The 22,676-nt window shown below is 49.9% G+C and overlaps 7 protein-coding genes across 7 annotated transcripts; 3 read left to right on the plus strand and 4 right to left on the minus strand.

The window, feature by feature from the left end:
* Positions 1-4,570: 4,570 nt before the first annotated feature.
* Positions 4,571-8,300, plus strand: BDR25DRAFT_392541 (uncharacterized protein; the record flags this gene model as incomplete). The annotated part of the gene is made up of 27 exons (XM_033698207.1): positions 4,571-4,743; positions 4,782-4,900; positions 4,933-5,015; positions 5,066-5,215; positions 5,250-5,374; positions 5,410-5,507; positions 5,549-5,610; positions 5,637-5,673; positions 5,734-5,810; positions 5,870-6,034; positions 6,072-6,227; positions 6,306-6,422; positions 6,456-6,521; positions 6,556-6,623; positions 6,660-6,791; positions 6,862-6,960; positions 6,994-7,055; positions 7,111-7,190; positions 7,218-7,243; positions 7,339-7,381; positions 7,412-7,429; positions 7,508-7,556; positions 7,650-7,666; positions 7,718-7,903; positions 7,959-8,021; positions 8,045-8,238; positions 8,288-8,300. Exons 1-27 carry the CDS (start codon positions 4,592-4,594, stop codon positions 8,298-8,300), a joined length of 2,457 nt encoding a protein of 818 aa, XP_033550214.1. The 5' UTR covers positions 4,571-4,591.
* A 742-nt stretch (positions 8,301-9,042) lies between these two features.
* On the minus strand, positions 9,043-11,657 carry BDR25DRAFT_257786 (GTP binding protein-like protein). The gene is made up of 5 exons (XM_033686502.1): positions 11,149-11,657; positions 10,961-11,092; positions 10,795-10,908; positions 9,354-10,744; positions 9,043-9,296 (listed from the first exon to the last, which is right to left on the minus strand). Exons 1-5 carry the CDS (start codon positions 11,336-11,338, stop codon positions 9,222-9,224), a joined length of 1,902 nt encoding a protein of 633 aa, XP_033550215.1. The 5' UTR covers positions 11,339-11,657; the 3' UTR covers positions 9,043-9,221.
* Positions 11,658-11,760: 103 nt separating this feature from the next.
* On the plus strand, positions 11,761-12,378 carry BDR25DRAFT_131574 (dolichol phosphate mannosyltransferas-like protein subunit 3). Its single transcript, XM_033683853.1, has 4 exons — positions 11,761-11,776; positions 11,823-11,976; positions 12,027-12,095; positions 12,145-12,378. Exons 2-4 carry the CDS (start codon positions 11,929-11,931, stop codon positions 12,310-12,312), a joined length of 285 nt encoding a protein of 94 aa, XP_033550216.1. The 5' UTR covers positions 11,761-11,776; positions 11,823-11,928; the 3' UTR covers positions 12,313-12,378.
* Positions 12,379-12,430: 52 nt separating this feature from the next.
* BDR25DRAFT_302304 (uncharacterized protein) lies at positions 12,431-13,261 on the minus strand. Its single transcript, XM_033689768.1, has one exon. The coding sequence runs from the start codon at positions 13,206-13,208 to the stop codon at positions 12,444-12,446; it is 765 nt and encodes a 254-aa protein (XP_033550217.1). The 5' UTR covers positions 13,209-13,261; the 3' UTR covers positions 12,431-12,443.
* Positions 13,262-13,414: 153 nt separating this feature from the next.
* Positions 13,415-15,553, plus strand: BDR25DRAFT_257794 (uncharacterized protein). The gene is made up of 3 exons (XM_033686503.1): positions 13,415-13,921; positions 13,997-15,190; positions 15,280-15,553. The coding sequence occupies exons 1-3, from the start codon at positions 13,555-13,557 to the stop codon at positions 15,405-15,407; spliced, it is 1,689 nt and encodes a 562-aa protein (XP_033550218.1). The 5' UTR covers positions 13,415-13,554; the 3' UTR covers positions 15,408-15,553.
* A 450-nt stretch (positions 15,554-16,003) lies between these two features.
* BDR25DRAFT_323927 (uncharacterized protein) lies at positions 16,004-18,311 on the minus strand (the record flags this gene model as incomplete). Its single annotated transcript, XM_033692131.1, has 5 exons — positions 16,004-16,157; positions 16,302-17,031; positions 17,088-17,358; positions 17,413-17,654; positions 18,053-18,311. 5 exons carry the CDS (start codon positions 18,309-18,311, stop codon positions 16,004-16,006), a joined length of 1,656 nt encoding a protein of 551 aa, XP_033550219.1.
* A 1,339-nt stretch (positions 18,312-19,650) lies between these two features.
* On the minus strand, positions 19,651-22,100 carry BDR25DRAFT_282883 (alcohol oxidase). Its single transcript, XM_033687997.1, has 2 exons — positions 21,477-22,100; positions 19,651-21,426 (listed from the first exon to the last, which is right to left on the minus strand). Exons 1-2 carry the CDS (start codon positions 21,658-21,660, stop codon positions 19,760-19,762), a joined length of 1,851 nt encoding a protein of 616 aa, XP_033550220.1. The 5' UTR covers positions 21,661-22,100; the 3' UTR covers positions 19,651-19,759.
* Between the last annotated feature and the right edge of the window lie 576 nt (positions 22,101-22,676).

Consider the following 22,676-nt stretch of genomic DNA (forward strand, 5'->3'; position numbering starts at 1 on the left):
TTCGCCAGCCTGGCAAATCGCGTCGGAGATTATATTTCGGGAGTCTGCCAATCACTATCTTTGACCTCAAGATTTGCGAACTTGCTCATCCTGTTTCATTCCAGCTTTGCTCTGGTCACAAGACCACTTTTTGTGGGATGACAGGGTCAAAGAGATGGTTCATGATGAACTCCCGAGCCTCCTTCAACGCCATCGAACAACGTGGCTTGTTACGCAATGTGGAAATGGGATGAATCAAAGAACCGCCGACTCCTAGCGGCCAACCACCGCTCAAAGCTAAGCTGTGATGATAGTGAGATTGTCCATGGCCTCCAGATCGAGGCAAGAGTGGTTGCCACTCTTTCACTTTACCCGTACAATTCTTCATTTCTTCGCTTCGTATCCACTCCCGTTGAATTTATTAACGAACCGCTGGGCTTGCAGCTTCAGCAGGCAGCCTAGTCAGGATGAAGGTGGGAAACGAGCGCTTCGTCAAAGAACCTGCATGTCTTGGCGCCATCTTTCAGTCTTTTTCTGCTTCCCGGCGTCATCCGTGCAGCGACACGGAGTTGGCCAAGCTCCGCTTCCCGTTGCTAAACTCTGTCAGCCATGCTTGCGAGCGGGAGTCTGTGAGCAGAAAGGACTGCTGATCGTCGCCCAAGTCTTCAGTGGACCCATTTCACAGGCACATCCCATCACGGTCTGGTACCCTTGATACTACGGTCAGATTGCCCGAAGTCCTCATCTGGAATGCGAAATCGAAGACCTGCTCCCAAGAGCATGGCTACGGGTTGTTGCTGAGCCCGCTGCTGCAGTTGGCAATAAATTGTCAAACGTGACCGGAGATTCCTTCTTCGGTGCAGCCGAGATTGGTACTCCGTCGTTCGCTGAACCTTTTCTCGTGAACGGACTTTGTAGGCTCAGCAGTAGTAATTCTCTCATCAAAGTTGCATCCAGTGTGCCAACCATAGCGCCAGACTTTACTTGGAACGACATGCTAGCATCAGAGGTAGATTAGTTTGCTTCTGATTAGTCTGATTGTGCAGCCTACATCCCAACGGTCACTCAAGAGACAGGCAATTCACTCGAGTCGAGCTTCGGCACGCCGGTCAGTCATGTCACTCACCGCCGCTTGCTCAGTCCTGAGGCCAAGCATGATCCAGGTATTCATTGGGTTAAGCTCAAAGCCCTTCCACGATCCTCCACAGATCTTATCGATACGACTGACCACCTTCCCCCCACTATGCCCCCCGCCACCTCAACCTTCTGCACGTCGACAAACTCTAACGCAGGCCATCATGGCACCTTCAAAGGAGCCAAGGAAACTCCCCAATCACCTTGACAAAATGGCTCCGTAGTTCTTCCGGTGACCAAAGTAATCGGCAACGTGGCTGGCGCGAGGGTCCGAAGGAGATCTAACGACAGCGAGCGAAAGCATGACACCGTGCTTCTCAAGATCTTCACAAGGCATCGAACATTACCCACAAGGCTCTGGCGATGGCCTTCTAGACGCGTGAATCCAGTCCGCCACTAGTAAGTGATAGGCGGGTGACAGCACACCAGCCTCCTCGGTTGTAACATGGTGCGTTGTTGAGAGGATCTCAATGTTGGCAATATTCACCACCTGTCACCCTCAAGGGCACTTCCTTACCTCATGCTTCCAAACACTCAAGTGTTAGGTAGCTGAACGGCAAGGCCACCGAATCTCACAGGCTCCCAAAGACATGCTTGCCGCTCTCCTGCGCCAACATTCATGCTCCCATCAGTGTTCTCGCCCTGATTGGCTCAGCGCCAGATGCGACACCGATGCCCGTCACACCGCCCTCCTCGGCGGAACTCTCTCGTCTTGCGAGACTGTTTCTCTTCCCGATCCAGTGGGAGCAAAGCCGTTTCGAGGTGCAAGAGTTGCTATGGAAGGACCAAGTTCCGGAAACATTCTATTTCAGATCCTTCATGCACTAGACACATCGTGCGCTCTTTCAGTAGATTTGTGCAGTTCCATAATTAAAACCTGCGGGAGATCAAACAAGTGGTATCTTGGATCCACCTATGAGGCCTTCCAACCAACATCCAGCCACCGCTTCCTACGGACTATCTTTCTAGTAGATGTGCTGAGCTTTGCAGCGCTCCGTTGCGTAGAGTGCTGACCGCTGCAGCGTTTGCTGATGGTGACACGGGGTTTGTGTGGGGAACTTGTCATTATGATTGACGGATGATGCAAGAACCCTACGTTTCATCTCTTCCCTCTGAGGTCAGATCTTTAATCTGGAAAATCCAATCCTCCATTCTCCCAGCTCCTCAGCTACTGGTTGTTTGAGCTGGCAGATCTGCGCACTATACATTAACGTGATAATGTTAGTCCCTCAGCTATCATCTTAGCGGGTAACGAAACTATTAAGATCCTATGAAAAATATACTCAGACCAATGACCCGATAGTCCACATCACCATCTTTGGTGGAACATAACCTACATACGGGTCTGAACGCCGCGGTCTGCCTAACATTGATTCACGAAAGGGTAAAATCAAACAACCGACACTTCCAGATCACCACATCAACCCGGTTGACACGACTTCCACATATGCGGTCACCTTAACGTAGTTGGAATATCTGCCTTCGACATACCACATCTCACAGTCAGATGGGAGCTTCACCAGGACCGTTGGGCAAACGCCTCTATCCCACGCCTGTACCACGGTTCCCTCGACCACAGTATCATCCCTCGATTCCACTTCCACTCATTCCTTCTTCCAGCATTACTCTACACATAGTATCACGCCATTCTGCGATCCAACTCCAATGACGTGGAAACATCTCTCTTCATGAAACCATAGGCGCGCAAGTGGGCTGTACGTTCTGGCCTTAGCTTCGGCTTGCTATCGATAGCCAAAGGCTGTTAAGCTGATAAAATCGGCCACGAACCAACGGACTTGAACTCCAGTCCGCAATAATCCGTCCCACCGTCGTCAGCCCCGCGCAGCATCAGATTGCTTTAATTCGTTTATGGCTAAGATATCTAGCCACTGTCCGGCCGTTGTGAACGATCGGCATTCGTGGAGATTAAGGTCCCTGTGTATTGGGACAAGGCTCTCAGCTGAGATGTAGAATGAAAGCAGCGATCTGAGGGCTGGATTGAGTGAGAAGCACAATATTGAACGATGCTATTATCGCGCAGTGACACGGCATCTGTTCGAGATATGAGTGATGCGAAAGGCATAATTCTCGCAGTCCGCTATGCGCGGAGCGGTCTGGAATGCTTAAACATTCTCGACCCTGCACAGTTCATGTTCACAGGCGTGGAACGTTTCCATCATGTATGAGCGTTCTTTCCAAAGCTTGCGACTGCCTTCGGAGCCCGTCCGGCTGGTGACCGTCTTTGTTTCCCAGGATCTTAGAAACTTGCAATTCAAATTCCCATTTCTCCAGCCTTCCGGGGGCGCGAAATAGAGACTGTGAATCACCGGCAGCTTCACACTGACAGAGGTCAACTTCACCGACAAGTTCAATGCAAACCATATCCCACAGTCCACCAACATGCAAGGCCAAGTTACCCAACGGACTTAGGACTGTGCCGTATGTTTGTCAAAATTCTGTCCAGTGCTGAGCAGTGCAGGGTAAATCAGCGCGCGGCAAGGCTGAGGGTGATCGGTGAGCGAAAATCCGTGTCAGCATTACGGTTCAGGCATCACGCATCGCCATCATGCTTTTCGCATCTGCTTCTTCAAGCGCTTCGACGTCTACTCGGAGCGTCAAGCCTGAACCCCAACAATCGATTTCGGAACCGAACAACTGCTACCTTCCTTCTTGACGGGTCACGGGCAGGCGGGAGTGTGCATACATAGACAAGCTGACGGCAACGAATCTCTGTCGTCGTGTCTCACAGCCCACGGGACACTAACCGCCGTCGTGGGCACGGTACTCTCTCCATCGAAACATGAAACTTTTGCGGCTATTGCAAGCTGGCGTGCGGCGCAGTTGCGGTAGGTGAGTAACTTCAGCTGACGACAACAAGTCCAACAGACGAACGTGATCTCATGTCAACTTGCTCACGGTGAGTCGGCGAGGTGAGCACCTGTGTGCGCCTCCACCAACGTCTTTCTCAAATCACATCTTAGATTTGCTGGCCTTAGATGTTCTCAAGACTCTTCCTAGACTTGGGATTCGTGCGTATTGATGCAAACGCCTAGCGAGTTGCACACTAACGCATGTCTTTGTTTCGGGTGGATGAGAGTGAGCGATGCTCACTTTGAATAGAATAGATATTTCCTTAACATTACTTTGCTGACCGTGCGGTTGCCATTACCAGTGAAGTGGTTGTGGTGCTGGTGGCATTGCTCAATTTTTTAGAGAGATAGAAGTAGCCAAGTCGAAACGTTCTGGAATTAGAAGATAGTCTAATGAGCTGAGAAAGGTTTGTCTAGATTATCCATTTACCACTGTACTAATCCTTGCGCTAGGCCATATGTTAACTTAGCCGATAGCATACAAAGAGTCACATTGGGAGATGTGCATTCGGCGGATTGTAAGTGATGCTATTTTCACAACGGATGTCGGACTAACCGATGCAATCTAACTTCTCTACCGCTCATGCGAAAGATATCGCCCATGCGTGATGGGGATTACGGGGTTGACGCGAATCTATCCGCGAAAATTCGCCCCTGCCTTCTGGAATCGAAGGCTCTATTTTCACACTCGACAGTTGACTGATCGAACGGCGCGACCCAACTTTCTGTTGCCGCTCAGATACTGCGAAGAGATATCACGGTGCATGAATTCGCAGGTGACACGGATGATCACGAAAGCCAACCGAGGCCCTGCAGAGTCGAAGGCTCTATTTTCAAATTTGACAGTCGACTGACCGATCCAACACCCTCTTACCGCCGCCGAGCTCCATCACCACCCTCTGAGCGCCACCCTGTGCGTGAATTCGATTGTGGGTTCAATCAACTCAAGCCCCCAAGCCCGAAAATCCTCAAGAATTAGACGTCCTCCTTTCCAGCCCGGTAAACACAATGATTCGCCGCACATCCTCGTCAGTCAGTTTGGAGGAAGCACATCACTTCCAACACTAGCTACCTTTTAATAGAAAGATGACTTGCTGTTTAGCGCCTCGTGCTCGCGGGAATGGGTGTGTTTACTTGACACTGAGAAGAAACTTAGTTGGTATTGGATTTCTGGCTGCTTCATTTGGCACATCTATGCTTGTGGAGGCGAACAGTTTTTGAACGCGTTGCCTGTTCACTCGTGGAGGTGTTGCTGACCCAACCCAGAGGAATGCGGAACCAAATCCCGATGGTTCTAAGAATGGAACCTGTTTGAAAGCACCCCAGGCGAATTCGCACCATTTGGGGGTGTTTTTGAGTTCCCACATCGCAACACCTTCACCTCGTTATTCGTTATCGATGTTCTTTGTGTGTGTGTGTGGTAGAGGTTTTCAACTTCCTCGCATTCACATCATGTACTTGAGGTGCGGCCTTACGATTACGCTTTCAACGCTCTTATTTCATCTCACGATGGGTTGACTATCAGTTTGATCGAATTGACATATGATGCATTATCTCACCCGTAGAGACACCGAGCCCATTAGCTTTGATTATGCCTATGACTCCTAGCCTGAAGCACGCCGGCGGAGTGCGTCCAGCTAACGCGTTTGATAGAGCCCGGACCGCTTTACAAATACAATCCTAGAAAAGGGTGTGGTGTTTGATAAAAAGAGGAATGCAGGAAGAAGGCGAATTCTAAGACGCCGCTGAGAAGGCTCCATCCTGCTCACCATCAGCATGACACACGACTTTGCCCGAACTCGATATGACTCCCTGCACTTCACATCAGTGCGCCACATCCTTAAGGGATCTGAAGCCGACGCCGCAGGGTGGGGATCGACGCACAGATCTGGATTATTTTGAAAGATTTTCAGGATGGAGCAGACGAAAACGTATCTTCCTATCAGTGGGCAGCTTACGACCGAGCCACGTCACTCATTTTTCCGCCTCTATGGAAGAAAGCGGATTTAGATGGCAGGGCACGACAAAGGGGAGGTGGTTCTATTATTGCCGTGGGCTCTTGCCACGTCTTCCATCCCCATCCATCAGCCGCAGGACACGACACGGCAGCAACATACGACTGAAAAACCGAACGTAGAAGCAGACAATCAACCACGGTATTCCACTATCTATGGTTCAAGAAAATGGCAGTCCGCAAGTCCACAGAACGCTTTTTCGGGAACGACCTTCAAACTCATCGGCTTAGTATCCCATGCATTCCCAAAACTAAATTCGACCCTCCCCTACTATTCGCTCTCCCGCTCACGGAGTCCTTGATCGTAGCTATCGTTTCAACACCAACAGTCGGCTGTCCAAAGTCATCCAGCGCGTGAAAATAAAGCGCAAAAGTATTCGAGCTCAGCTGCGGAACCCCATGCGAGATACCATAGAGTATACCAAGTAACTGAGGGAGGGGGTGTAGAAGATGTATAGCAGAGTGAGGGTGAGGATTTCGGTAGCTTATCTGAGCTGATATCCAAATCTAAGTTCGTACATCGTGTCTACAACTATGATAAAACCTGCTGGGATCAAGCATGAAACTTCCTGGAGAAAACAAGAGCTGAAAGCCAGCCACCGGCATTTCAGATATCACTTTAACGAGTAGCGCAGCGAGAACTTCTTCCCTGGGAGTGGAAGCTATGGATTCGTTGAACGACTCTCATGTCCGAAAGGGCGTTGTTTCCCGTATCGCTTGAGACCCCAAATCAACTTCCTTATTCAGCAAACACTTCAGCAAATTCCGTATCTATATAATTCTCTCCAAGATACGTTCATCTAAACTTTCCCCTAATGGTAAGAGTTCGCCGTCTAACATATGAGGGGTGGGCTGTTAGCGAAGACCTTTCGTAGTTGACGTGCTACCATGGAGGATGGCATGGCGTCTAGGATGCATCCCGAGTTATTGGCGAGTTCGGTACTTCGTCCAAGACGTCTATGAGTGGGTAGAACTGACTGCTATCGATTAACGAAGGTTTAAAGAAAATTCTAACAAGAGTAAGCTTCTGAGCTTTACCCTGGGAATACTTCGAGATTGTAGGCCGGATAAGGTCTTAATACAAAACCTTTATCTACGACATCCCCCGGGTAGATGTATCTCAGAATCTACCAGCGTCTCCGTTTATAATCGAGGGTGCGTCAGATCTATCGAGCGGAAAAGAGGAAAATCGAGTGCGACGGACGAGCAACAAGGATTAGAACGCTTATACGGTAATGCTGAAAGTGTCCCGTTTCGTTGCTAGGAATTAGGCGCTTAGTTTACGGGATACTTTGTATTAGAATATCTATGTAGAAATTATTACTAGCCCCGTTGGACCAGGATTTTCAATGTTAACTCTGAATACGTTGAGCCTCTGAGGAGCGTTTACGGAGAACATGATGCCCTACTCTAGAGTGCTAGGAATTGGGCTGTGGACTATAGGTTACAAAGAGCAAAGGTTGATGATTGGAGAGCTATGTTAGTCACGGCAATTTCATTCGGTGACTAGGAGTTGGATGTTTCATCTGAAGACAATCTAGAACAAAATTCAGATCGTTGTCGCTGCTACTAATACTCTACTAAGACCTCAAGATGCGTATCTTTAGAAGCTACTTAGAGGTAAAAAGAACGCTCCGGTGACTGTCGGGCAGTCTCACTACAGCAGAGAGTCTGACGAGCGCACCTAGGATAACTATTGACGGTAGTAGAACAAGGAAAGCCCCCTCCATCTTTTGAACCCACCTGGAGCGATAGTAGTCTAGGGGTCTTGGGGTTAGAGCGAAGGTATATGCGGTTTATTAACCGGAGTAAAGAGCGCGCCGTGCCTCTATCCCATAAGTGTCATGTCAAAACAATACTTCTACTAGACTCACGGAACCTAGTCATCACACAACTGAACATGAGTGTATCTAAGCAACAGCACAGTGGTTGATATCTGTATGAAGATCCTACCTAGCTAGATATGCTACAGATTCCAAAGCGGTGGTACAGCCGAAATCCTAGACGACGAAGAACTGTGCAAGGTTTGACCCGATGAGGGATGCAGCTCCGGCCAATGGTGGGAAATGGAAGAGATAATGTAAGGCTGTTATTTGGTGATTCCTTTGAATCGCGATTTTCTGTCGTACGACTTGGTTTCGATATTTCGTTAGATGGGCGGATATGTTTAGTTTGTACGACCGAGCAAATGTCTATAGGGGAAGCTGATAAAACCGCTTTTTATCCATTGCTAATTATGCCGTCCACTAGAAGAAACACCTGCTTAAACTCCCCTCTGAACATCTGCTAGTAACGCCAGCTGAAAAAATAGTTTACTTCCTTAGTCCCTATATCCGGAATTTTAGAGCAAAAGACTCGAGCGGATAACGAATTGGGCCCCGCAACCTTAAGTAGGAACAAAATACTAGAAAATTCTCGAGATGGCCTTTAAATTCGCAAAAGAGTTGATGAGGAAAGTCTGGGAATGAGAGGGTAGAGATCTGGAGATGCTGCTCAATTCACAAGATTAAGCATATGTCAAATGATTTTGCGTGGTTTCACGATGAGAGTGGGCGTTTGTGTGACATATGGGGTGATGATACCTTATTATAACATTCGTATTAACTAAAGAGGTATAATAGTATAATCACCAACGAGGAGTTTCTGCGCGCCTCCAAGATAGAAGGTGCCTTTGACCGAACTGTATAAGGCCACTCAGTCTCCAGATAGGCCAACCACACAGTCCTTTGTTGAATGAATATGGGCTTAGCTTTGCCCTTTGCTCGTATAGATCCTATCCTTCAGCTAGCTATATAAGGAAAGGATCTCCAGGTCGGCGGAATGTAGATAGAATCCTGTTACTGTGGAGGGGAAGTGAAAAGCAACTCAACCTCTTTGGTGCCCGAGTCATATAATGATTGACGGTTTAGCATACTGTTGAACAGTACACAGTCGGAAAGGAGAAGTTGCAGATTAAGTTGTGATTGTAACCGCATTACACTTGGTATTGGTGCGACTCGTTCAAGATTGAGGCGAATTGGATCCAAAAAACATGAGATTTATCTTCCCTTTCTCTATATAACACTTGAAGGTCTATGGGATATCTATCTACAGTTCGGTGAAACCACATTGCCTAGAAGATCGTTATCCTCGATCGTTACCCTCCAACTCCAGAGGCCGTGTCCTCGTTACATTCTAGCCTTTTGCTTTAGATGTAGACATATATATGGTTCAACATCGTCAGACTAGATATTGAGTTTGCTTAGCTCAGTCTGCAAGGCATTCACGTCGTCTTTCAAAGATGCATCCATTGCATTGACCTATATGTTGTTAGAAAGCTACAAGATATCGAATTGCATGTTAGTCGCATCACTTACCCCATTAGTAGCAAGTCCGTGCAAAAGGACAAGCGCATTCTGATGATCACGACCCAGCATGTCGCCATTTTGCTGATCATCCTTCTTTTCTGCAGCAGTAAACTCCCTCACAGCATTAAGCAAGCCCTCATCTTCTTTCATCTCATCAACCACACAAACAGCGCCTTCGTGTGACTGCGCCATCAACCCCAGACCCAGAAGCCCTTCTGATTGGGCTTCTGCGAAGAAGCGTTGACGAACAAGTCGAGCGACTGGTCGCGCCACTAACGGTGTCTTAAACATATGGCGTGCAACCGGTTCAACGTCTTCTTCTGCGTTCGACTGGCCAAGGTACCGGAGTATAGCGATGATGGTCCGACCAATCTCAATCATCGCGTTCTTCATCGATGTACTTGGCAACGGCGCGGCGGGAACTAAAGCTTGTGTGACGATATGGTACAGAATTGTTGGATGGACGGGGAGTTCGACGCCAGGTAGTTGCGTAGGCGTAATGTCATCCGGAATAGCTTCGTACACGACTTTTTCGATGTTCCGGAAATTGTTTGAGACGAGCTTACAGACAATCGCGGCTGCCTCTCCCCGTACGGAAGGATCTTTGTTGAGAAGAAGTTGGCAGCACGTTTCAATGAGTCCTGCTTCTCCTATTGCATCCCGGTTTTCCTCTGGAAAGGCTAAGTGTCTCATGAAGCCGGCAGCGGCATATAGTAACGCGGGTTCTCTCCGTGCCGAAAGAAGACCGATTAGAGTGAGGTGTAGGCCCATGTCCTCGACCATGTCGATTGATATTTGATCCGATGTCGCGAGGTTTCCAAGCATGATACAGGCGCAGACAGTGGATGGCGATGTTGCCAAGGAGAATAATTTAGACCTGACTTTCTTCACCACTGGACTTCTGAGGCTGAAATGGTTGACGAAGGCGTCTGATGCAGAGATAGCAGAGAGTGAGTTGACCAATTGCACCAATAGCGTAGTGTTGGTGTCTTCTGTGGGTGTTTTGGAAGGATCTTGCGATGCACCAAGAGCTCGAAAGACCGCTTGGATCTCTTCTGGTGATAGCCTCGACTCGTAGTCTAGCATCAAATCGAAGAGTTTCTCAAGAACCTCAGGTTTCGCGACTTTCTGCTGGAACTCGGGATCCTGAAGGTAGTGAACGCAAATTGCAACCCAGTCATGGTAGTGGTCTTCCTCGTACTGAAGGGAGACTTGGAGAAGACTGTCAAAAGTTTTGACCGAGGTCGCATCTTCTACTTGGACTGGGGTGAGCTTTTCGGTAGTCCAGGTAAGCAGATCAGTAGCATAGTCGACGGCTTCTTCTAGTATTCTGTTGGCCGCAAGAAGCTCTGCAATTACACAGTCAAGCCTCAGCTTAGCAGCCTCAATTTGGGCGGGTTCTGACATCTTAATCAGATTGAGCTTCCAAGTTGGCTAAGAGTATCGTTACCAAAGTCGTTGCATAAGTTGAGTAACACGGCTAAAGCAGTAACCGTTAGATCTTCCTCTTTGAGACAAGCAATGAGGGTTCCTAGGTTTTCGCAGACAGCTTCACGATTTTCATCTGAAAGCATATTAACAACTGTTCCCTCATCTAGGGGTGGGGCTTCATTCACCGTTGTCTGCCACACAATTGCCAATGACTCTCAGATACTGTTTAGCCAATCCCGTCGAATTTGAAGCTGGATCAAGCTTTTGCACGACATGGGCAAGAACTCCGTTCTCCTGAAAGGGCGATTGCCAATCCCCTTGAAAGCGTTAGCACGATCTGACCGACGAACCATCGTGGATCATGAGGACTTACGTTCTTTCCCCACGGCGGTCCCCAGAAGTTGCACAGCTCTCTCGCAGGTCCCTTCATCACCCTGTTCGAGGAACCCCGTCAGCCGGTCAGGAACCCCCTTAAGCGACTCGTATTGATTTCTAGGGTGTTTATCTAAACAGGACTCAAGCGAGTCCAAGAAGTCTTTTGAGTTACCGCTAAATTGAGACATCTTGAACGATGGGGTACCAGACCAAGTTACAAGCAATGGAAGTAAGGGAGCTTTGGAGTCTTAGAATGAACCCAAGTCCATCTTGTAACTTCTCCTGTACGAAAGAGGTGGGCGAGCTGACGGCGGCCTGCTCGGGCCTCGTGTCCAAGGTGGGCGCCTACCACTATAGATCGGGTAATATTCGTGCAGTGAGTGGACCTTGTGTAACCAATAAAAGGAAAGATGGAATCCGAGAAGCTTCGGCGTTGAAAGCGAACCAGTTTCCCTCACGCAATAATTTCGTTCTCCGGGAATTCTAGCAATGCGGGCATGTGAAGACGGTTGTTGGGATGAATGAGTGGGTTGCTTTTGAGTTGCGGTTGCCGATCTGTCGTCGGGCCGCACAAAGCTTAGCTGCCGCCTAACTTACCCTTGGAAGGAGCTCCTGCCTCAGATCACGTGGGTATAATATTAGGTAAGCTGAAATCTGGCTAACTCTCTCCAGGTCCAGCAGCGCGACAAGAAGACGAAACGTAGAAGTACGCACCTGTCCACCCCCCTTTCTGTTCTACTACATACTGCCGCGCCGAGACACTTCTTTCACCACCAAGATGACGCGCGCTCAGCAGACGATCTCAATTGCTATGCTCTTGACCTCAGTATGGCCCCCTTTGGTACAATCACGCCAACTGCAACTAATCCGACAAAGCTCTACCTGGCGTGTTTCATGGAAGTCGTTTCTTTTCCCCAGAAGATCCAAAAAGAGATCATCCCCGTGGTACGCTCTATTTCACGAAATTAGTGCCTGCATATGCTCACGAATGTAGCTTCCATTCTGGGCTCTCGTCTCCTTTGGCGCCTACCTCTTGTTTAAATTGGGTTGGGGGGTCTTCACCTTCAACGATGTCCCCGAAGCACATAAGGAATTGATGGAACAGATACAACAGGCGAGGAAGGAGCTTCAAGCGAAGGGTGTGGATGTTGGTTCGGACTGAGGCACGTGTTTGGAGTTCTGGTCATCAGGAGGAAGGCAGCGACAATTGGGAGTAACCGGATGCCTTGCAGAGCCAGAACGCCTAAAAATATGAATGTGATAATCTATAATGACGTTCTCGAATGCTTTAGACTATGCGCCCACAGCCTGCTGCTCCACATGCTTTTGCTTCAGCCTTTTCTCCGTCTTCATGAACTCTCTTATTCCCACTGGGATATCATCGAACAAATGATCCTGGCCCATACCCACTCTCCAAATTGTCTCGCCACAACCTCCGTCGTCGTCCATACTCGTACCTACATGCTGGAGTGTCCCTGATTCCGCGACCATGCTCCCTGTTCCATGCCCGCTCGTCCTTTGAGCCCGAATTGCCGCTTGCGCCTTCACATTCTTGGCCGCCCATTCCTCTATCTCATCGCGATACAGATCCCAGACACAATTTACACAGCCTGACATACAGCAATTGTCGGGTTCTGTTGGACGAGGAGGCACCATTATGCCCGCAATGTTCTTTGATGCAGCCTCGATTTTTGCTTGCCGTTCTGCCGGCCCTGCTAGTCGTGATCCAAACACGATGCGTGCTTTCTCCAGTGTTTCTTCCTTGTCTGTTTTTAGCAGCGATTCAGATGGCGGCGGGGTGGCAGTGGTCCGGGTCATAGGCTGTGTCTTTGATTGAGGACGTGAAAGTAGTTCTGCGTAGAAGCCTTCAATGGGCTTGGCTTGATCGCCTGCAGCGGCGATGTGTCCTTGGAAGCGCCGTTGTATCCGATCGCTGTTCTGGAGCCCAATACGTCCCGATGCGGCAGGTACAGGGTGTTTGTTCAATGCCTGTAGACATGACGAGCAGAGGGTGCGGCGCAAAGCCAGTAGTCGGGCGGAGCGCAAGAGATTTTCCATTTTCGAATGGAAGATACACTATCTATATCATACTGGGGGAAGAGAGAGAGAGCATGTCTGAGAGATGAAGATAGAGTTATTTTTTGCTGATGAAGTCATTCCGCGGGACTCGGCTTTGTTCGGCAAAAGTTGCCGCCTTTTGTCGGGACCGTCCCTCATCACCAACGCGATAACGCGACGAAGCGACAACGCGTCAAACACTATCACTATCACTATCCAGCAAACCTCACCCCACGTGCCTGCGCGCACCCACAGATATCACTAGACCCTAGGCTATATAGCTGCAACGTGTCCTCCAGTCTACAACTTCGGCGCAACCCCCAATGCAGCACCATTGACCAGCATCATGGACGAACCCCTCTCAAAGAGGCGCAAGACGTCTCCCCTAGAAGATATCGACCGATCATCAAGCCCCTTGAAGCAACCCCCGCGTCGCGGCATCACGCCTCTAGACGCGGACAGGTCAACTAGTCCATTAAAGAAGCCTCCACGCCGTGGGTCGTTTCAATCCTTCGCATCACCCACCAAGGCCAGCCTCGCGCGTCACAATCCGGGTCTCCTACTGCGCCCAACATCCGCCGGCTCTACGACGTCAAGAGAAGAAATACGCGCGAGAGGGAAACAACGACCTGCTTCGCTTCTTGGGGAAGCAGAAGGACCGTCCCAGGTGGAAGAAGCTCCTAGAAGCGATGATCAGGAACAAACAACGGCGGGTGCGGGGCCACAGAGCGCATTGGATGCCCAGAACATCACGCCGCGCGCTAAACGGACGAGGAGAATGAGTAAAGCATCACTCCCGTTAGAGAATGTAGACGAGGAAGAGGAGGACTTGCCAGCAACATCATCTGCTATGGCGCTGTCATGGCAGGGTACACCGCGTCGAGGCATCTTGGCTAATTCTCCGAGCAAGCCGCCTCCACGACGGAAAGCTCCAGTCAAGCCATCCCTTTTCAAATCGAGGGCCCTTCAAGAGCTCCAGAACGTGCGTTCGGGGCCGCCTCCAGCTGAGCCCGTAAATGACGAGGCCGCTCAAGGTGGAAAGACGAAAGAGCCTTTCAATCTGGAGCTGGAGAAAAAGAAACAGGAGAAAGCTTTATTAGAGCGCGAACTCAAGGAGTTGGAAGAAGATGTGGCACGCTGTGTCGAAGAAGTCCGCAAGGGGCAGAATCAAAATACCCCCGACGTTCTTCTCTCTAGCGAGCTGGACGACTTGATATCCTTTATTAACAAGATTTGTGGCTTGGCAACCACCGACGAACAGCCTCTACCCGTGTCCGTACTTCTCTGCTCCTTCCTCCCATTCACCACGCTCCCTATCCCTCCGCCCCTGAAGAACGGAGAGCAAGAGAAGCCAATTCCCTCCCACGAACCCCTCGAGCTTGACGACCCACTACCCTACCTCCAACTGTTCACGTCCTTCAAGTTCACAAATCGCACCACCCTCCCGAACCTCTCAGGCTTCTCCCCTTCCTCCTCAACAATGCATCAACAACACACCATCGACATCACCGGACCGCAGAAGCTCCTCTGCAGCACCATCTCAATAAAAATTGACGCCCAAACCCACCAAATTCTCTCGCTGCAAATCCCACGTTTGTCCCCTTGGGCCGAGCGTGAACTCGGCCAATTCATGCGTAGAAAGGCGCAATCCATGGACCTCGGCACCGTAGCATGGGCAATGCAATCGTACTGGGAGATTGCGAAGAAACGCGCAGAATACTGGCATAAATGCGAGAGGGACTTCTCACGATTGATAGTCGGGCGTATGAGTGATGACACAGAGAACATCGGCCACAAAGCAATTGAGAAGTCCGACCGAAATGTCCGTATGACACGACAAGAAATGCGGCGGCATTTAGGAAGAGACGTCTTGACTCTGCAGGACAAACATATCCTGCTGAAAATTCGCTGGAGTATTGGATTTGATTGGTCGGGCGAGGCCGAATCAGTTGTTTATGTTGAACCGGCGTTGCCGAGAGTTTGTAGGTGATTCACTTGCCCCTCTCCCCCTTCACTCTGCTTCCCATGCTTGTAGGCTAGAGCAAGATAAATGCTAACACCCACCCACCAGGGACCGAAGGGGATTCCCAAAACAGCCTGTCCCAAATCCCGAAGACTTTCGACGCTCTGCTGAGAACGAGAGGCGCGTTTGGAGCAACACAGATTCTAATTGCCATGTTATTCTTCGACGAGTCATAACGGAACTAAGCCGCTACAGTTTTTGAAAGCGGGGAAGGTGGATGCTTGGGATGACCCTACTTCCGGAAGTCGTGAGTGCGGAATATGTACGACAATGCATTCGGTATTTTGTTTGTGTGATGATGCATATATGCTACGATGCTTATGTTGTGGTGGATAGGGTAGGATAGAGATACCTGTTATGAATCATTTCGACTGATGATGGGCGAGTGTTGGTGTGGTCTTCTTTTGCCTTGCGATGTGATCTACGTACTTTTTATTACAGACTCATCGTCTTGCCACCACTCAAAAGTGTAATGCTGCTTCAAGAACATATTGAGGAAATTATTACAAGGTTTGGCCACATGATTGATCATGAGAGCTAGAAGACGCTCGCAAACAGAAAGTGCGATATGACTAGGCTTCACGTCATGATAACAAAAACAAGCGACGCTGGGACTTTCCCACCACTCACAGGCCTCTGTACAAACAACAGGAAACGCTTCGGTTTCTCTCTCATAGGATGTAATGCAACACTCCTGGCAAGTTCTTTAGCAGTAGACTTCCTTCAAAGCCATACCCGTCTCCATTTCCTCTCACAATCTGCATCTCCCCATCTAATTGAATACAAACCCAGCCGTCTTCCTTAAAAACCCCCCCACGCCCCCTTTCTTCTCCGTCTTCTCCACATCTCCATCCACATAAAACCTGCGACTAGCATCAAGATCAATCATGCTGGCATCCACCCACCATGGCCCACGATAATACAACCTCGCACCAATATAGCACACCAAAATCACCGGCACTGAGATATAATTCGCAAAGAATGTCTCTACATTCGGTTCTTCGCCCAGTGGCCAGACCGCCAGATAAAATTCCACGATGATGAGTAGAACACACCATACGAGTCCCTACCACGCGGCATACGGATACGTCCACGATTTCCAAGGCAGGTCAGTCAGGTCGCGGCCTTGGAGTTTCCAGGAGTACCGCATCCGGATGTGGGATAGGCAGATCATGCCCCAGCCGAAGAGTGTGAATAGAGAGGTCAGGTTGGAGAGCCAAGTGAAGACATCGGCGGCTTTGTTGCCGACGTTGAGGTAGGCAAGGGCGCCACCGAGGGTAAGGGTGAGTGCGAGGCCCCACCATGGGCGGCCGGTTTTGTCGGCTTTTTTGAAGGCGGCGGGCGCCATGCCTAGGTGGGCGAGGCCCATGGTCGTGCGTGAACCGCCGTAGCCGGAGATGGAGCCTGTGGAGAGGACGGAGATGAAGATCACAGCATTCATGATGTGGGCGAGAGCAGGGATGCTGGCGTTGCGGTAGGCGATGACGAAGGGAGAGGCGTTTGTGCCATTGCCGCCGAAGATGTCAGGGTTGTCGGGCGAGACGGTGATTGTTACCATGAGGGCGCCGAGAAGGTAGAAGAGGGACAGGCGAAGCCAGATAGAGCCCACGGCGCGAGGAACAGCCTTTCGCGGATTGGTAGTCTCAGCGGCGACGAGACCAGAGTTCTCGGATCCAGCCATGGCGAAGATACATGTTGGCATAACGGAAAGAAACCACTTGAAACCATGAGTGAAAGGCTCAGCATTCCAATATCTGAATCCGACGGCATCATGGTTAGGGGCTCCACCGGCCGATACGACTTGGGAGGATGTTGTCAGACATGTCAGTCAAAGTTTAGGGCTGGGATGAACTAACTTATCAAAGAGAAGATAACGACGAAGATCCAGCCGAACTTAATAGTCGAGCAAACGACTTCAACTTCACCAAATACTGTGACAGCACCAATATTAACGGCGATAATGACGAACCAAAAGATGGTGATCCACGCAGCAACTGGGACTTTGTCGGTCCAGAAACCAAGAACAGTGCAGACGGCTTGAAGCTCGTTGGCAATGGTGATGACGTACGAAACCCAGTAGGCCCAGCCGAGTGCGAAGGCTGCAGAAGGACAGACGAATTTCCCAGACTAAGGGGTTACGTTACCTGTCAAGCACTGCAGGCTTGTGAGGTTATGACTTACCCATTGGACGAAGGCAGACGGAAGCGGATACATAACTGCCATTTCACCGATGCTGTGGGACACAGACCAGATCATGGAACCCGCGAGGAGATAACCCAGGAAGATACCGGCCGGGCCGCCGCTTGCAAGAGACTTTCCGGACCCCAGCCATAATCCCATACCAATGGAAGAACCTAAAGCAATCATCGTTACATGGCGAGTGCCGAGCAGCCTGCGTAGCTCAGAGTCTGCTCCATGGTCGCCTTGATAGACTTCTCCTGATTCCAGCCCAGAAGCCTCCTTCTCGGCTGGCGAAGGGAAGGGCTGCTTGATGTCGTAGTCAGGAGAGGCCATATTCGCCAAAGTGAATTTCTTGAGCCTGGTCAGAAGCTCACAGAAATGAGGATTACATATGGAGCGCAAAGTTGCAGAAAGGAGCCTGGCACAACCGGATGGGGAGACCAACGTTTATATCAGCATACCTTGCGCTCTGTTAACAGGAAGCGTCGCACGTCCTGCTCGATCCCGAATCAACCGCGGCACTTCTGCCAAGCTGATAAGGATAGAGCTAGATGGTGCTTCGGGGTGCAGGGAATCATGTTGATCACTTTGCCGCTCTTGGGAGTTTTGCGACCTTCTCAAAACAGTTGCAGGGGCCCACACAGGGAAGGTTTTAATGTTAATATGGCGCGGATGCAATTAGAGTACTGCATTGCAGAATATCGCCAGCTTTTTGATAGGATCTCTTTGTGACGCAACAAGGGCGATAAAGCGGGTGCTTCACAAGAACGCGGAACGTATTGATCGGTTTCGCAGAAAGGATGTGCAGTCGGAATTCGTAGCAGGGAGGCTGTTGGACAGACGGGACGGGAGGGCCAGTAGACTGCCGCTCGGGGGCCAAGAAAACCGAGATATGCCATGGCTCGTTGCGGTGTTCGTGAGGGCAACTTGTCAGAAGTCTTGGTGATATCTGTCTGCCTTGGGGTTGCTTAAGGATTGCTTGGTGAGAGGTCGGTTGTTCTCATCCTGATGCTCCTATCTTCGAAGGCGCAATACAGCGTTGCCCCACGCAATGTCCTCCGGATCCTCTCTTTTTGTCGGAAAAACGACATTTAATATCGCTATGAAGCCGAGCCTGTGAATCTAAATCTAACTGGCCTCCACGATCTAGCACGCAATTACGGCTAAGCGTTTGAATCCCACGTCCATGCAACCTAAGACGGGATGGGGGCGAGCCTTCTCGCTGGCCACAGCCTCACCTCGATAAGGTAGTTGCCAAATGGACCGACGGTACCATCACCAAGCCTTTTCTATTCCTCGAAAGGAAGCCAGAATCCTCTTTGCGCTTTTTACCGCTTTCTACAGCGAGGTTGAAATAGAACGTGGATCTTGCCAATCGTCTTGTAGTCTTGCTATCTTGCTTATCTCTTGAAGCCTTGCGCAAGTATTTAGCGTCCCTGGGTTCCTGGTAACCGATGTGGTGGGCGAGATTGGATGTGGAACATCACCTAGGAATCGGGGCAGTAGAGAAGACTGACTGGCTTGTGACTAGGACGCTGGAAAAGCATGAAGATGGGAAACCAGGATAGAGAAAATTGGCTAAGATCTTGGACACGATGAATCGAAAAAATAGGGATGATAGAATGTGTTGCACCTTCTAGAGAGGAAAGACTAAGAAACTTACGAATTCTAGATTGAACAGTGCGCATAAAATCAAGAGGAGTGACCTTTGATAGAGATTACGCGACGGACTAGCCGCAAACGGGAAGTTGCAAATAAGATTGATGAAACAACGGTGACAAAGGCTATTGGTTTGGAAGGAGGATCCGTAATTTGTCTATCGTGAAAGGGGTTTTCATAGAATGCCAACAGTTTCTTCACAGGACACTCTTTTTACAGGCAGAGGTCTCTCCGACTAGACTATATACTTTTTCTGCGCGTAATGTGATAGTTCTTAGCTTGGGCGCTTTTGAACGCCGAATTGTCACTTCACGCGTCAAAGTGGCTCAATTAGGTTTAGTTATTCCGATCTCAACTCCGAACGGCATAATTCGTGGGAGCTATTACCTCACACCAACTCAATGTCAATCTCCATCTCGGCACCTTCGAAAGAAGTCTCGGAATTATTATATGGGAAGAGAAAAGCTCTTTTAACTTCCTTCCGCAGTGTTATCCAGATTCCGTCAGGTATCATAGAGGCGCTCAGGTGCTGGCCATTCGAGTCGTGGGGACATGATATCATGAATTACAATACGTATAGTTAGTTACAAAAGATTAAACATACCAAGCGAATGTATCTATCAGGAATCACCCCTTTTGTATGTACAGTACATCAGCCACCTAGACTAACGCCTCGCGCATTATCTCATTAACCCCTTGCCTTGATGAGATCCGCAGCCTTCTCCGCAACCGCATACATGGTGGCCTGGATATGTGTTGCTGGAAGAAGAGGTAGAATACTCGCGTCAACGACGCTGAGATTGTCGACACCATACACTAACAAGTCGCTGCCGACAACTCCACCCTTGTCCTCAGGCATCATCGCACACGTGCACGCTGGATGCGCGAATGTTGGTAAAATCGCCCCGGAAGCTACTAGTGCTTTGATAATTTGGTCATCAGTCTGTGCCGTTGCGCCTGGGACAAGTTCGAGGGGTGCGAAACCCGCGAGTTCCTTCCTTGCCCAATGGTTCCGCGTGAATTTGATCATAGCCATGATGATCGCCTTATCGACAGGATTCTGGAATGTGTTGAACGTGATGACTGGGTTTCCGTACTTATCCTTCGGGTTCAACTGGATTGTTCCCCGGGAAAGCGGGCGTTGAAGAGCACTGATTGCAAGGCCAAACGGAGACATGGGGATCTCTCCCGCAGCGGCGTCGTTGCCAGAAAGCATGTCGGTGATAATGGACTTCTGGGCTTCAAACCCTTTGAGGAGAGCCTTGTTGCTGTAAATTGGAGGAAGGAAGTCGGCCGTTTTCTGACCCTTGAGTTGGTTTACAATCGTCTTGTAGTTCGTTGTAAGCTGGGGAAGGGAAAGGAAGGCAAGAGAGTTGCCATGAGCAATGGTGTATTGGCCGGTTTTCTTTGTCAGATACTCTTGCCATGCAGAAGCATTGTATGTTGCGTTTGTGGAGAGGGAAAGCGGGTTCGGGAAGGACATGTTATCCAGATTGTAAAACATTTGTACGTTAGCATGGTCCTGGAAATTGGCGCCGATCGAAGGCATATCTCGCTTGACCTTCACACCTGCAGCTTGCAAGACGCTCTTAGGCCCGAGACCGCTGAGTTGAAGTAGTTGAGGGGTGAAGACGCCACCGGCAGCCATGATGACTTCGCGTTTGGCGTATGCCTTGGTTACCGTCTTGTCAGCGCGGGAAACAAATTGGACACCCGTGGCAGTAAGGCCGTTGAATAAGATCTCGTTGACAGTCTGGCCTGTGACGAGCTTGAGGTTTGAGCGGGTCTTGACTGGGTCGTAGTATGCAGTCCTAGCATGAGATCGAGTCATCGTCTTGGGGTCAAGCGCCGTTGGGATCCAGTATGCACCAACGCCGTCTCCAGAGCCGCCCTCTTTTGGAAAAGTGATCTTCTCGGCGCGGAACGAACTCCAGATAGTCTTGGTATCAGGGAAATCGAAGGGGGGATAAGAAGCCTGGAGCGGGCCAGTCTTTCCGTAGTAATTTTCGTCGTACGTCATTCCGAATTCCTTGGCAAGGGACTTCAATGGTGGGGTGAAAGTCGTTGACTTCTTGAAGTAGTACAGTAGACTGTCCCAGCCCCAACCAGGGTTGCCCAACTCTTCCCAGGCATCGTAATCGGCGGCAGAGGCTCGATCAAAGGCCATGCCATTGACCACTGAGCCACCACCAACGACGTTACCAACCTGCACGGGGTATGTCGCATTGCCTAAGTTTGGATCAGGTGCGGAAGTTATGCTATACATGTCGGCCGAGTTGAGGCTATTCGCCAAATTAGGAACTTTTGTTGTCAGGCTATCGTCAATGTAACCATTCTCGATAACGAGTACCGTTCCTGATAAACTGTAAGGCACGAAATTCGGAGTGTAGATCTTGACAACTCACTGTCGCGAAGCTCACTCAAGCGGTTCGCCACGACCAGACCGGTGAGACCACCACCAACAATGATATAGTCATATTTCTGCTCCTTGACACTGGAAGCTTCTGTATCACGTCGGCTCTGGGGAAGAGCTAATGCTGTTGATAGTAGAGAACCGAAACAGAGAAGAGTTTTGATGTTTGCTGCCATTGTAATTCCGATAGTTGAGACCTTCAAAACGAGAGACTGAGGGTGAGGAGAGAAGGAGAAAAAGAGAAGCTCAGAGCTACAACTTTTATACTATAAAGAAGACCTCCGCAGATCAGGACGGAGGGGGCTTTTTCCAGTCATATAGGGAATAGATTGAAGGATCTCGTGTCGTCAAGTGCTCATCTTGAGAGGCAATCTTTCGGCAATTGAACTTGATGGACTGTGCCTCAGTCGCGCATTGAATGAAGAGGCCCAAAATTGGACGTGCCGCGTGTCTACCGAGTCAAGGAGACGCCTCGAAACGTGGGAATCGTCCCAGCAGGTCTGAATCCACGTGGTGGGAGAGCAAGGCGGCTCCCGCGGCCCTTGCAGCTGAGAACGATTGAGTATGAACGGATACACGAAGGGGAAAGCGCGGGGCTCCCCTTGGAGTATTGGAAGCATCATTTGAGGAATGTGGTTTACGAAGTTTTTCGTGGACCCTCATGGGTTGAGGTGGTCAGACTTCACCGGGGTAATTGACCAATGGCGGAGGTCGGCGGGGGAAGCTCTGCACCCGAGCTCTTGGCATGTGTAACTAGATGTCGTGGGAACTTTGTTCCGGCTCCGTTAAACTATCCTCCCGTCTCCGTAATTTACCACCCACATTTTCCTCCAAGCTACGGAGTACATGCTGCACAATCGCCAGAATACATAACAATCATCAGTATATCGCGCGAGAATAATATGGTTGCCTCTCAAAGCTATTCAGCCTTCACTCCCTCTTCTCTCACCCTGCACTGGCTGAAAGGCTCCTAATTCACATTGACCAACCATTGCTCATTCACCAACTTCCTCTGGAATCCTTTCGAAGTTTCCAATCAGTAGTCAGACGGCACGGCCCCGGTGGCGTCGGCCCAGACCAGATTCATCATATCCTGGCACTCCCCTCAATTTATCCTGCAAAACAGCAGGCCAGTGCGTCTCCTTGAGTGCGTTCAGCGAAGCGTTCCTGGACACGTGCTGCATCCTTTCTA

This window comes from Lindgomyces ingoldianus (assembly GCF_010093535.1).
Source record: "Lindgomyces ingoldianus strain ATCC 200398 unplaced genomic scaffold BDR25scaffold_9, whole genome shotgun sequence".
NCBI lineage: Eukaryota > Fungi > Ascomycota > Dothideomycetes > Pleosporales > Lindgomycetaceae > Lindgomyces > Lindgomyces ingoldianus.